Here is a 12,815-nt window from a genome sequence, read left to right as displayed (position 1 = left end):
AATTTTAAACAAGAAAGAGTCTTATAAAGATATTATGTTTAATCATTATGATATAAGACATTATGTGGACCATTATGCTGTTTTATATAAATTATGAGTATGAATTGATGGTTTGCTGGTATTGTAGTATATGGAAGGAAATGCATTGAATTAATAGTGCACAACCGCCATAACTCTCAGCAATTTATCATAGTATGATGTTCAACACTTAATATTATGAATAGTCGGGTCAAGTGGGAGAATGTTAGAAATCTGCAGTTTCTAAATCTTAATGTGACCCGATTAAAGCATTAAAGCGTTAAAAGCGTTAAAAGCATTAAAGCATTAAAGCATTAAAGCGTTGAATTGGTATATGATGGACGTACCAGATTTAGTGTTAAATAATATAAAAAAAAAGGATTGGGTCCTCTCTCCCCCTGCCAAGAGTCGCATTCTTCTCCATCAAGAAGCACATAAAGAAACAGGGCTAGAAAGAGAAACCAAATTCTGAGAAGAAGAGTAGGAGTCAGAAGAAAGTAGATGGCAGCCATTACATCTTCCGCTGTTAATCAAGGTATGTCATCTTAAACAATAGATCATATTAAGTTTTGTTTGTGAAATATTCGGTATTGATGATCTTTGGGCTGTTAATTTGAATTGTTCATAATTAATCAAGAAAGATTTACATGTTATGGGAGGAATTGTGTTTCCCAAGGTGTTTTTTTTTTTTTTACATTTTTTTAGATGTTTCTTAAGTGTTTTTTAATGGTAATGTTAAATTTTTAAAGTAAAAGGTATGATTTTACATAAATTTTTAACATCGCAATGAAATGTCTCAAATGTTTGAAAGTGGTTCTAACTTTATCGGATTTCATATGGAGAAAATAAAACTTGATATCCCAATCAAAATTTAGTAAATTTAATAGTTTTCAAAGTTTTAGGAATAATGAATCTTTCGCGTTCATTAGATTATATCATGTATGAGGGTATGTGATTGACATTTAATCAAGAGCACCAAGTGCTATATGCACCCCAGTGTTGGTGGTATTGATTGTTGAACTCCTTTTTTATGGCCTTAACAAAAATATATCCTTCACTTAATTCAAAATCATTGATCAAACATGTTAATCTTTTTCCACCATATTCTAAGGCTTGGATTAGGCAGTTTGATCAAAATTGGGCAATGTTGACTAATATCCCTAAAAAAATCAAAATAGAGACAAAGGCTAGAAAAAAAGAAAAAAAATTAGATTTTATACTGTTGATGCTTGAATAAGTAATCATTAATGTACTATGGATGCCATTTCTATTTTGATTTATGTACCATATGCATGCTTTGATATATTCTATAATTAATGTGACATTTTGATTTCCAGGAAAATAATACTTTCAAAATTTCCCTTCCAAAAATGCACCCACTTTATCCCCACTTTGTACAACATTGCTCCAACATGTGAACAACTCCTTCAATGGAACCTATGAATCTTCACGCTAAAGAATACCAAAGTATTCAAACTTAGCCCTATGCGGAAGTTAAATTTTCTTTCACATCAAGACTCTATTAAAAAATTTACACTATTAAGATATAGAAGTTTTGTTATCAAAATCATAATATAATATCAAGCTATTTTAAACGACCGAAAGTTGATAATCTGAATTTTTTACTTTCTACCCAATGCAGATTTCTTAATATAACATTTTAAGTAAAAATTACAAAATAATAATTATAAATCTAGAAAAACATAATGTTCAGAACCTGAACTCCCATACATACATGTGTAAGCCGGGGCAAGGTAGAAGGACTGGAGCGAAAATCGAATGACAAGAAGCATAATATAACATTTTAAGTAACAATTACAAAATAATAATTATAAATCTGAAAAAATATAATGTTCAGAACCTGAACTCCCATACATACGTGTAAGCCAGGGCAAGGTAGAAGGACTGGAGCCAAAATCGAATGACAAGAAGCAAGAGTTTGTGAATAGGCAAGATTTCAAGAATTTGAATTTGCATTTCGGTCGAAATCGTGTCAAAATGGCCAATGAGGTCGTATTCTATAACCATGCACATGATGCAAACTTCAAAGGCCTTCGAAATGACGGATTTGACCAACAAAATATATAATAAACTAGAAGAACCTAGATGGAGAAGTTTGCAATGCCTAAAAAAGTTAAAATGATTAGTGCAACAACTTTCAAAGAAAAGACCAACCCATCTGACTCAACCTCCTCTAATTCACAATGTTCCCTCTTTCGCAGCATAACAACTCTATAGCAAATCAATTAGCAAACAAGGTTACATCATGGAGAAGTTTGCAAAGCCTAAAAAAGTTAAAATGATAAGTGCAACAACTTTCAAAGAGAAGACCAACCCATCTGACTCAACCTCCTCTGATTCACAATGTCCCCTGTTTGGCAGCATAACAACTCTATAGCAAATCAATTAGCAAACCAGGTGACATCATTAAAAATTTACATTTTTTTATAAACAATCAGAGTAAGTCATATGTCATTTATGTAATATCAAAAGGTAAGTGCCAGAGTTAGCTAGCTGTCAGCAAAGTGACATTTATGACATTTATGTATGTGTGATGTTAGAATGGGAGAGGAGACATTATTCCACGGTGTAGTCTTTAGTGACACAATCAAAGCGTCTCAGGGGTTTTTCAGGTGCTGAATCCAAATATGCAGTTAAACCCCCATTTTAAACAATACAAATCAAGATTTAACCTCAGTTTTTTTCTGCCGGATTCCATCACTGAAATCTCCAAAAAGTCACACTAAAGACAACTCCTTATTCCACACTAAAATATTGAGCTTACTCTGCCTTAATCAATGTAATAGTACAAATACAAATACAAAAACCTTTATTTCAAGATAGACAAACTATATTGGACATATAATCATTTAATTGGATAATCTCTCACATCCAACTAAGCCTCACAACCTCCTAAAAACTAAAAATAGACTCCTAAAAATGATAAACTATTCTAACAATCAAATATAATCAAACGCATAACACAAGCCATAATTATATACTCCAACAGAGTTGCCGAAACCACCCACCTCCCCCCTAACAAATGAAAAGTGAGAACGGCAAACTGTGCGGATTCATTAGTTGCGAACGATACTGCAAACTCGAATTTTAGAACCACACTTGCTTTGAAAATTGCAGTTCCTGGACCTGTGCGAACTATGAGGGTTCCATCCATAGTTTTGCAACCCAAACCATAATTTTATCATGGTTCCCCAGGCTTCACATGTAGTTCCAGAAAGCACTTGCATAGTTTCGTGAGCACCTTTTTTTTTAATAATTCTGGGACCGCTGTGTGAGGAACTGTGCTTCTTACTCACTCCAAATGTGCTTCCTTGATAGTAATGTTAAATTCTTAAAATAAAAGTGGTATTCTTCTCTATCTTTCATTTTCATATTTTTACTTAAATTTTTAACATGATGATGAAATTACTCAGGATGTTTGAGAGTGTTTCCAACCTCATCGGACTTCATATAGAGAAAAATATAATTTGATATCCAATTCAAAATTCAACGGACTTGATAATTTTCAAAATTTCAAGATTAATAAGATTGTAACATTTCATTAGATTATATCATGTATGGGGGTATTGATTAACATTTAATCAAGATCACTAAGCCCTATATGCACCCAAGTGTTGGTGGTTTGATGGTTGAACTCCTTTTTCATGGCCCTAGCAAAAATATATCCTTCACTCAAATCAAAACCATCGATCGGTCATGTTAAGCTTTTTCTACAATATTTTAAGGCTTGGATGAGGCAATTTGATCAAAATTGGGCAATATTAACTAATATCCCTAGATAATTGAAATAGGGGAAAGACAAGACAAGAGAAAAAAAATCTCAATTCTAAATGGTTGATATTCGATTAAATAATCATTAATGTACTATAGATACCATTTCTATTTTGATTCGTGTACAATATGCATGCATTGATATATCCTACAACTAATTTGACATTTTTCTTTGGCATTTTTCTTGCAAAAAAATAACGCATTCTGGTCTTCACTTCCAAAAAAAATGCGCCCCCTTTGTCCCCGCTACATGCAACATTGCTCCAATATGCGACAACTTCTTCCGAGGGGACTAGTGAATCTTCCAGTTAAGAATACCAAAATATTCAAATTTAACACTAAGTGGAAGTTAAATTTTGTTTAATATCAAGGCTATTTTGGAGAATTTACACTATTAAAATATGGAAGTCTGCTTATTAAAATCATGGTATAATACCATACATTCTTAAAATAACTTAAAGTTGATAATATGATCTTTTACTTTCTACTAAAGGCGTTGTGTAACCTGTAAACAGGTCACAATTGCCCCTAAATGATGAATTTCTATCTGGAATTCAAACAAACCATTTTTAAGAAATTTTACGGTTGGGAAATTGATTCAGCATTAAGAAGAATCTTTGGGACACTTAAAATCTTAAAACTTAACTGTTATAATTAAGATTTTCAAAAATTTATATTAAACTTAACTGTTATAATTAAGATTTTCAAAAATTTATATTAAATTTTCTCACGGAAGATTTCAGGAATTCGAATTTGCATTTTGATCTAAATCGTGTTAAAATGGCCAATGCGGTCGTATTCTATAACCATGCACATCATACAAACTGCAGAGACCTTCGAGATGACGGATTTAACCAACAAGATCTACAATAAATCAGAAGAACCTAGATGGAGAAGTTTGCAACCCCTGAAAAAGTTAAAATGACGAGTGCAACAACCTCCAAAGAGAAGGACGCTTCAAACAGCTATCTGAAAAATCCGGAATTGAAACAACTGATGTCGGCTTTGAAAGACACAGAGACAACCGACAGTGCCCAATTTGGTAATTTCTAAATGTAAGCTGAAATTTAAATGAAACAGCTTTGGGTTTTTCATGTTTTTATGTTTACTTACTCATTTAACTGCAAAGAGAAGAAGGGCGTATTGCAGAGTACTCAGAAGAGTCCCTAATGTACTTAAGTAAATAAGGAATGTTCCCAGGGAGTTGCCCATTTCGTAAAGGGATGGGGTGGGTACAGGCACCACATTTCCGAAGTCCCCGACGGAACTCCCATGCTTTTCGGAACATTGCCAAGAGTATCGAAATCATTGGAACGCCAGAACACACGGAACAAGGGTGTGAACGAATTCTCATGCGACACAGAAAACACAATTACAGAATGTGGTAAGAGATATGTCAACTAACTGTAACAAGGGTAAGGAGTTTTTTATCATTGTTTTTTGTTAATTAAAATGTGGTTTACTCAGCTGTGAGAGATGGGTGATCACTTTGTTTATAGAATATTTGTACAATGCAGATGGACATTATTTTTTACACCCTAGCAGGTTTAATTGAGTTTGACTACGTGATCTAGAAGAGATTGGCTCAAGCATAAAACAAAAAACAAAAATTAAGTGAATTTAAAAAAATTGACCTCATCCCCTCTTAATACCAAAGATGCTTTAATCAATAACAAAAATACTTTATTAAAAAAAATTCCAATAATTAGGATAAACCAGCAATGTGCCATAATACTTAGCATGGAGGAACCTCACTAATTTTATTAAGCAACCGAAGATAAGTGTGTTGTATAGATACATTTACTCTTATGATGACCGCCACCACCTTATTATGACTTCAAATATTTTAGAAAATAAGGAAAAGAACCTTAACTCACCTCATCCATGGAGCTTTTGCAGTGCATGTTAGATCCTTTATACTTCTGTTCCCTCACGCACCCAGAGGTTGCTGAAGGAGAAACTCCAGAGCAGCGCTGTCTTTTCTTGGACGAAATATTCGATAAATCGTCGTCGCTGTCTTCGATTTCTATAATTTTTTCCTGCGAGAAAGCCATGTAAGAAATCTTTCCCAACGCTATTGCACCTAAAAATAAGTTGGCGCTAAAGAAAAATGCAATTTTAGTTTTACCATTACCCTCTGCTGTACCGAGATGCAGAGTTTTGATAACGCAGATTGAGCAGAGGTGATTCTTTAATGAAACTGACGCGCATGTGGAATTTTCCGAAAGATGTGAAACTTTCCCTACATCTGGATGTCAAGGAAACAGTCCGTCGAGACTGACGTCCTGCTACCTCTCACATAGCTACAAAATGATAGAGGAGAAGGATCGCAAAAAATATAGAGGCACGAAGGCCGTCATTCTGATCGTAGATACACGCGCTCACGCCTGTATGAATTGCGTATACATCGCCCTACGCTCTCGCGTGTTTATTTATTTGATGTGCCCGACGGTGGTATATTAAAATGGCGTTGGGTCAAAAATTCAGTACCATTAACTACCCAGAATTTAAAATCAACTTGAAGTTTGACCGCTGAATCTAATTTTTTATGTGATTTTAACATAATTTTAAGTGATTTTAACGAGGTTGACCATTAACATAAGCCAAATTTTCAAAAAAAAGAATTAAGAAATTTTAATAAAATTGATAGCTGTGACCATTTTTTATTATTATTATAGAATTATTATTTTTTTGGAGTTGTTTTAGTGAGGTTTTTGAATCTGGCAAAAATTTTGAGGTGAATTATTGATTTGTGTTATTTAAATTGGTTTTTTGATTGTATATATGGATTCAACACCCTGAAAAAACCCTAGGGCACTTGGTTTGTGCAGGTTTCCCATCAAACTTGTGATTTCAATAAGTTCCTAACTAGATTTTAGAGAAATTAGATCGGAAAAACTCACCAGAAAATCTTCCAAAAAGTCCCACTAAAGACAACTGATTTTTTTTGTTTACAGAATTTCAAAATTATTATTTTTTAATAGAATTTTAATACGTTTCACAACTGTAACCCAAATTAATATTGAAGTTTGACAGCTATAACCCAACTTCCAATTTTTTTTTATGAAATTTCAACAAAATCATGCTAAATTTTCCATTATTTTCAGAGAAATTTGACACTAGTTACACTTTGCATATTATTAATATTAAAAAAATTGGTTACACTACCCATATTGTTAATATTAAAGCCATTAAAGCAACAATTATCCATCCAATGCTAGTTCTAAATTTACTCAGCAAGATAGTTGACTCCATAAGGCACTAGTATTAATTGTCTAAAGCTAATCTAATCCTTTAAAATCTTGCTTAATCTAAAACGAGTATTTGGTCGCTTAACTTTGTCTCAGAGATTGGTTGGTTCCCAACTAGTCCTTCCATCCATTTTTGTAGGGTCTACCCACTTTAGTCTACTGTTGGGAGACAACTTAAATGGAGATGACCTGAGCCATTGTCGCGGTGCTTAGACATTATGTGCGACAACAAATTGATTCACGTAGCTAATGGACAATTGGGATATCACTTATTTACAACTGAATTGGATATCAGTTATTTACACATGAATTTTATGCTTTATAAATATTTTGTTAAAAGTATAGTGGCATGCATGGATTTATGTGTTTGCATCTAGGGTGCTTGGAAGTGGGAGTTGAAGCCGGGGTGAGAGCGACAATTTTAAGAGCTTTCATGTTGAGAACCTTTTTATATAATATATATTTCTTATATAATTTGATGCATATGTGTCAACAAAAATGTGTGGAATGATGAATTGCTTATAAAAACGATAAAAACATGGATTAAACCATATAACATCAATTATATAGTAGTTATAATCTTCATCAACCACAGGTCCACAAGTTACAACATCTCGATTCTCATCAACTTAAGTTTCAAAATTTTAAAATTCAATATATAACATGTGTCATCCCCATAGTTGCACTTGTAACCATTATCAAACTATAATGAAGAATATCAAACATGAAATGAAACTTTTCACGAAGAAACATATTCATATTTCATTACCAATGAGTTATAATTGTCAACTTCAAACTTCAAACTAAAATCATCATTTATTGTTGACAAAATATACCATAATAAATATGAAAGAGACAATCATTATAAATAGTACTAGAAACTAGAAAAGACAACTAAAGCTACAATCTACTAAAGTTTCTTCTTTCCACGAGAAACTTCTAATTTCTTTTCTCGTGATCTATGAACAAGGGGAATCTCCTCCCACATGGTTTGACGACCACATCCAGAACCAAAAGGCACATAACCTCCATGCAATGTTGCAAATGGATATGGCAACAAAGCTAGTGCAACTTGAGAACTACTATTGGAAGGGGGTGGCATTTTTGTTGATGTTACTTCATCCTCATCATCCAAAAGTTCTAGTTCTAACTGTTATAAATGTAAGGCTCCATCCTCTAAATTATCCTCCTCTCGGTTGTTGTCCCAACTGATATATTCTGTATTAAATCAAGCTCACTCGCAATAATGTGTCAACAACCTCAAGTTGTAATATACATAAAACCAACCTTTCTTCCCAGTTTTCATTAAGATAGTTTGTTTTGAAATTGTAGATGAAGATATAGGTGCTCCAACACCTCTTTGAAGAAGAGTTATTAACCACCTATGAAAGCACTTCAATTGCCAATTTTGCCAAATTCCCCTCAAAGACATACATGTTCCACCATTCAACAGGATACAATCTATCTCTATCATCAATTGCATGCAAAGAACCAAACATTCCAGTTTGACTGAAAGATTTTCTTGATTCTCCATGCAATCTAGCACAATCCTCCCTATCAGGGACTAACTTGTCTAATACTAGCATGTACCCATTTTGTACCTCTGAATATGTATGGGGTTTTCTCCTAACCCCACCCCCAGGTGTAGGTTTGGCCAACCAAAATGGAGAGTAGTATTTTAGTGTAAGGACATATGCCAAGGCATGAAGTTGAACATTAAGATTATCCCACCTTTTGACCACATGTTTGTGAATATGATCATACAATATGACATCTTTTGGATGGAAAATATATTTGATTTGCCCTAACATGCTATCCATTTGCTCATACAATTCGCCATTCACTTGTACATCAGTATCTGCAAAACAAATCATGTTATAAATGGGCTTGGTGAACTCCAAAACATACTTCACACTTGCCCAAAACTGACTGTCAAGAACAATGTCCTCCAACTCTTGAAAATATTCCCTGTTAGATGTGGTTGCGAGCCTGTCCATTAATTCCTGCCATGATTCACTTGATACCATGTTAGCCAATGCCTCTCTTACCTTCAAAAGGAACTTGAAGGTGAGGTAATAGCTAGCAAATCTAGTATTTGCAACTTCAATAGCTCCAACTTTGAGTCACTGTAGAAATGGCCATGGGCGTTGCTATGACTGGTAATAAATCTTAACATGTACTTTCCTTTCTTGTACAATGGACCAATACATTTCTATTCATGTTCCTTTATCTTAGTTATGTCATGTGTCACAAGGTTCATTGTGTGAACCAAAAACCCAGACCAATATAAGATGGGTTATCCATTCTCAATGATTGCACCCATTCCCTTACAATTAGAAGCATTATTAGTAATGACTTGGATGACATTGTATGGACCAACACTTTCAATTGTTTGAATTAATGGTTCTACAATGTTGATGTCAGTCTTGAACTTATCTGATTAGTCATGAGATGAAAGGGAGATTGCACCAATAGCAGAGAAATGAAGAGCACTTATAAATGGCTCGCCTTTTACATTTGTCCAACCACCAGATACAATGAATATTTCGTGTTCATTCCAAACATTTGTGAATTTACCCAAAGAATTTTCTACTTTTGCTTTTCTCTATAATGTCCCACAGTTCTAGCTTTGTCATACCCTGGTGTTAAATTTGGACAACTAGGTCCAAACTCCATGTTCGGATGCTCAGATTAAGAGGCTAATATTTTTGTTGGATTCCTCTTTCTGAGAGGTGTAAAATCCATATAAAAATAGTCTTAATCCGATGAGTAGAACTTATATTTTGAATTTATTATTCTTAATAAATTATATGTGCAAAGGTCAGCCAGTTTTGTAATGTAGGCTCACATGCCCAACAGATGTGTCACACACCCTCATTGATGGATATATATATACAGGAAAAGTTGGAGAGAATTTGATCACAAAAACAACTCACATCTTCCTCTCTCATCCTAAAAGTACGAGCTACCTGGAGGACGAATTTCAGCCACACGTGGGAAGGACGAAGAGGATTTTTCTGCTGCTAGGGTTTCGCAGAAGTTTGACCAGCGTTGACTTTGGTCAACGCTTGGTCCAAACAAGCTAAAAACTTGTGGGAGGTTCGATTTTTGAAGGCCATACTACTTGGCACAAAAATCGAGGACAAAGGGTTGACCGTTTTGCTGCTGCGTTGACTTTTAGCTTGCTGCCCCTGCGTTGACTTTTCAGGACAGCGTTGACTTTTGTAGAACTGACTTGGGTTGACTCATCTACTGGTTGGAGGGTTGTTGTGACACATGCTGGGCTGGCTGACCAAAGGAGACTTTGCTGGTTGAAGCATCCTGTTGACCGCCGAAACAAACACATTCATTTTTCTTGTTTCTGATTTGTCTTCTGTAAGATCTGCTTATATGTTCTATCTGCATTTTGCTTATCTACTTGTATGATTGCTGTGAGAAAAGTGAAATTGCTCTTAGCATAGAACATCTACAAAACTTTACATGGTATCAGAGCTGAGGTGAAGACAAACTCTATCTATAGCAATCATCATCGAAGGAAATGGATTCCTCTAAGCTTGAATTTAGGGAGAATGACAAGCTGACTGGAAGTGATGACTTCCATGCTTGGAAGATGTTATTAGATCTCAAATTAGAAGATCATGATCTCCTAGATCATGTGACAGGGAAGATTCAAGAACCTCCATCAAATGCCTTTGCTGCTGTTAAACACAAGTATAAGAAGGGAGAAATCAAAGCAAAACTGCTGATCAGGGAATCCATAAATAAGAGCCTGGTTGCCTACATATCTGAACTAGGCACATCCAAGGAGATGTATGACAAACTGATACTTATGTTCCAAGTAAACAATGTGAACCAAGTGCTATTCCTCAAGAACAAGTTGAAGAATATGAAGAAGGGCCGAGACGAGTCTATTCAAACTTTCTTTATGAAGTTGACCGAAACCAGGAACAATCTGCTAGCTATTGGGGAGACAATAGCTGATCGTGAAATGGTTCTCACCGCACTTGGAGGACTTCCATATGAATGGCAAGTATTCACAACTACCATTCTCAACAATAATACCATCCCTAACTTTGATGAGCTTCTGTCTAGATGTATGCAAGAAGAAACAAGGATGAAGGAATTTGATAATGAAAGAAATGTTGCCTATGTTGCTCATTCCCGAAAGAAGAACTCTGGTGGTTCCAAGGACAAAGGAAGGACTAAGACTCAAAAGAAGAAGGGTAAATGTTTCACCTGCCATAGGACTGGACACTATGCTAGAGAATGCCCCTTCCAGAAGAATTCTCCCGATAGTGACGACAACAACAACAACCGAAGGAATGGAAATCAAAGAAATGACAAATCCAAAGGAAAGAGGAAGGCTCACTTTGAAGGAAACCATCCACCTTCTAAAAGGACCAGAAATACCAGGTATGAGGAGTCTAATGTTGTTGATAAAAGAAATGAGTATATTCTAATATCTGCTCTCTCAGCTGCATCTCCGCCCGACACTATGGATGTCTGGCTAATCGATAGTGGTGCCTCAAGACACATCACTGGATTCAAGGAAGCACTTTTTGACATGGTTGAAAGGGATACTAATCTAGAAATTACCCTTGGGGATAATGCCACTTATCCTGTGAAAGGGACCGGGACTGTGACCCTCCACTTGTCTCAAGGACAAGTCCTCCATCTACAAGATGTACTCTATGTACCCAAATTGAAGAAGAACCTTGTGTCTGTATCTGCCATGGAAGACAAAGGATTCAATGTAACTTTCTCTGATGGAAAGGTACTCATGTGGAAAAAGAGCTTCAAGGAAGCTATCTCAATTGGTTTTAGAGTTGGTACACTCTACCAGGTTGGAGGGAGTCCGTTGGGAGCTATGACTTGTGATACTATCCGTCAAACCGAACTATGGCACCGAAGATTTGGACACCTTCATTACAAGGCTCTTCCCGAAGCAAGGAAGGTGGTGACAGGGATGCCTGATTTTGGAAATAATCATAAAGGTGTATGTAAGGGCTGTGTTGAAGGAAAACATACAAGGGGACCTTTCCCCTCAAGTGTCACAAAGACATCTGAGATATTGCAACTGGTCCATTCTGATCTTTCCGGTATGTTGCCTGTAACATCCTTGGGGCGATGTTCTTACTATATGACATTTACTGATGACTTCTCTCGCAAAACCTGGATATACTTCTTGAAGAAGAAGGATGAGGCTTTCATGTGGTTCCGTACCTTCAAAGCCTTGGTGGAAAATATGACCGGAAAGAAGATCAAGATTTTGAGGACTGACAATGGCACTGAATATGAGTCAAATGAGTTCAAAGACTTTTGCAGAGAAGCTGGCATTAAGAGGGAGACTACCACTGCATATACTCCTGAGCAGAATGGTGTTGCTGAATGCAAGAATAGGACTATTGTGGAAGCTACCCGTGCCATGCTATGTGACCAGGGTCTTCCAAAGTTTCTGTAGAGAGAAGCTGCAAATACTGTTGTGTACATTCAAAACCGATGCCCTCATTCCGCTTTGGACTCCAAAACTCCCGAAGAGGTTTTCTCTGGTAAGAAACCTGATGTCTCACATTTTTAGAATTTTTGGATGTCCTGTCTATTTTCATGTGCCGAAAGAAAAGAGAAGTAAGCTGGACGCTACTGGGAAGAAAGGAATGTTTGTGGGCTACAGTGAGACTTCTAAGGCATATAGAGTCTATGTACCTGGTCAAAGGGAAGTAGAGATAAGCCATGATGTCACTTTTGACGAAGATG

General features: G+C 35.6%; 1 protein-coding gene across 1 annotated transcript in view; it reads right to left on the bottom strand.

Moving 5' to 3' along the window:
• The window catches only part of LOC149209861 (DNA (cytosine-5)-methyltransferase DRM2-like), a 212,329-nt gene that overhangs the window by 135,832 nt on the left and 63,682 nt on the right, over positions 1–12,815 (bottom strand). The window contains exon 4 of the mRNA XM_089398780.1: positions 5,688–5,849. Coding sequence (XP_089254906.1) covers positions 5,688–5,849 — 162 coding nt within the window. The remainder of the gene's footprint in view (positions 1–5,687; positions 5,850–12,815) is intronic.

This window comes from Pinus tabuliformis, chromosome 1_2 (assembly GCF_031772625.1).
Source record: "Pinus tabuliformis cultivar Carrire ecotype Pingquan chromosome 1_2, CPIR1, whole genome shotgun sequence".
Classification (NCBI taxonomy): Eukaryota; Viridiplantae; Streptophyta; class Pinopsida; order Pinales; family Pinaceae; genus Pinus; species Pinus tabuliformis.
Note: the sequence above shows the minus strand (reverse complement) of the source record. Positions and strands in the feature narration are given on the sequence as shown.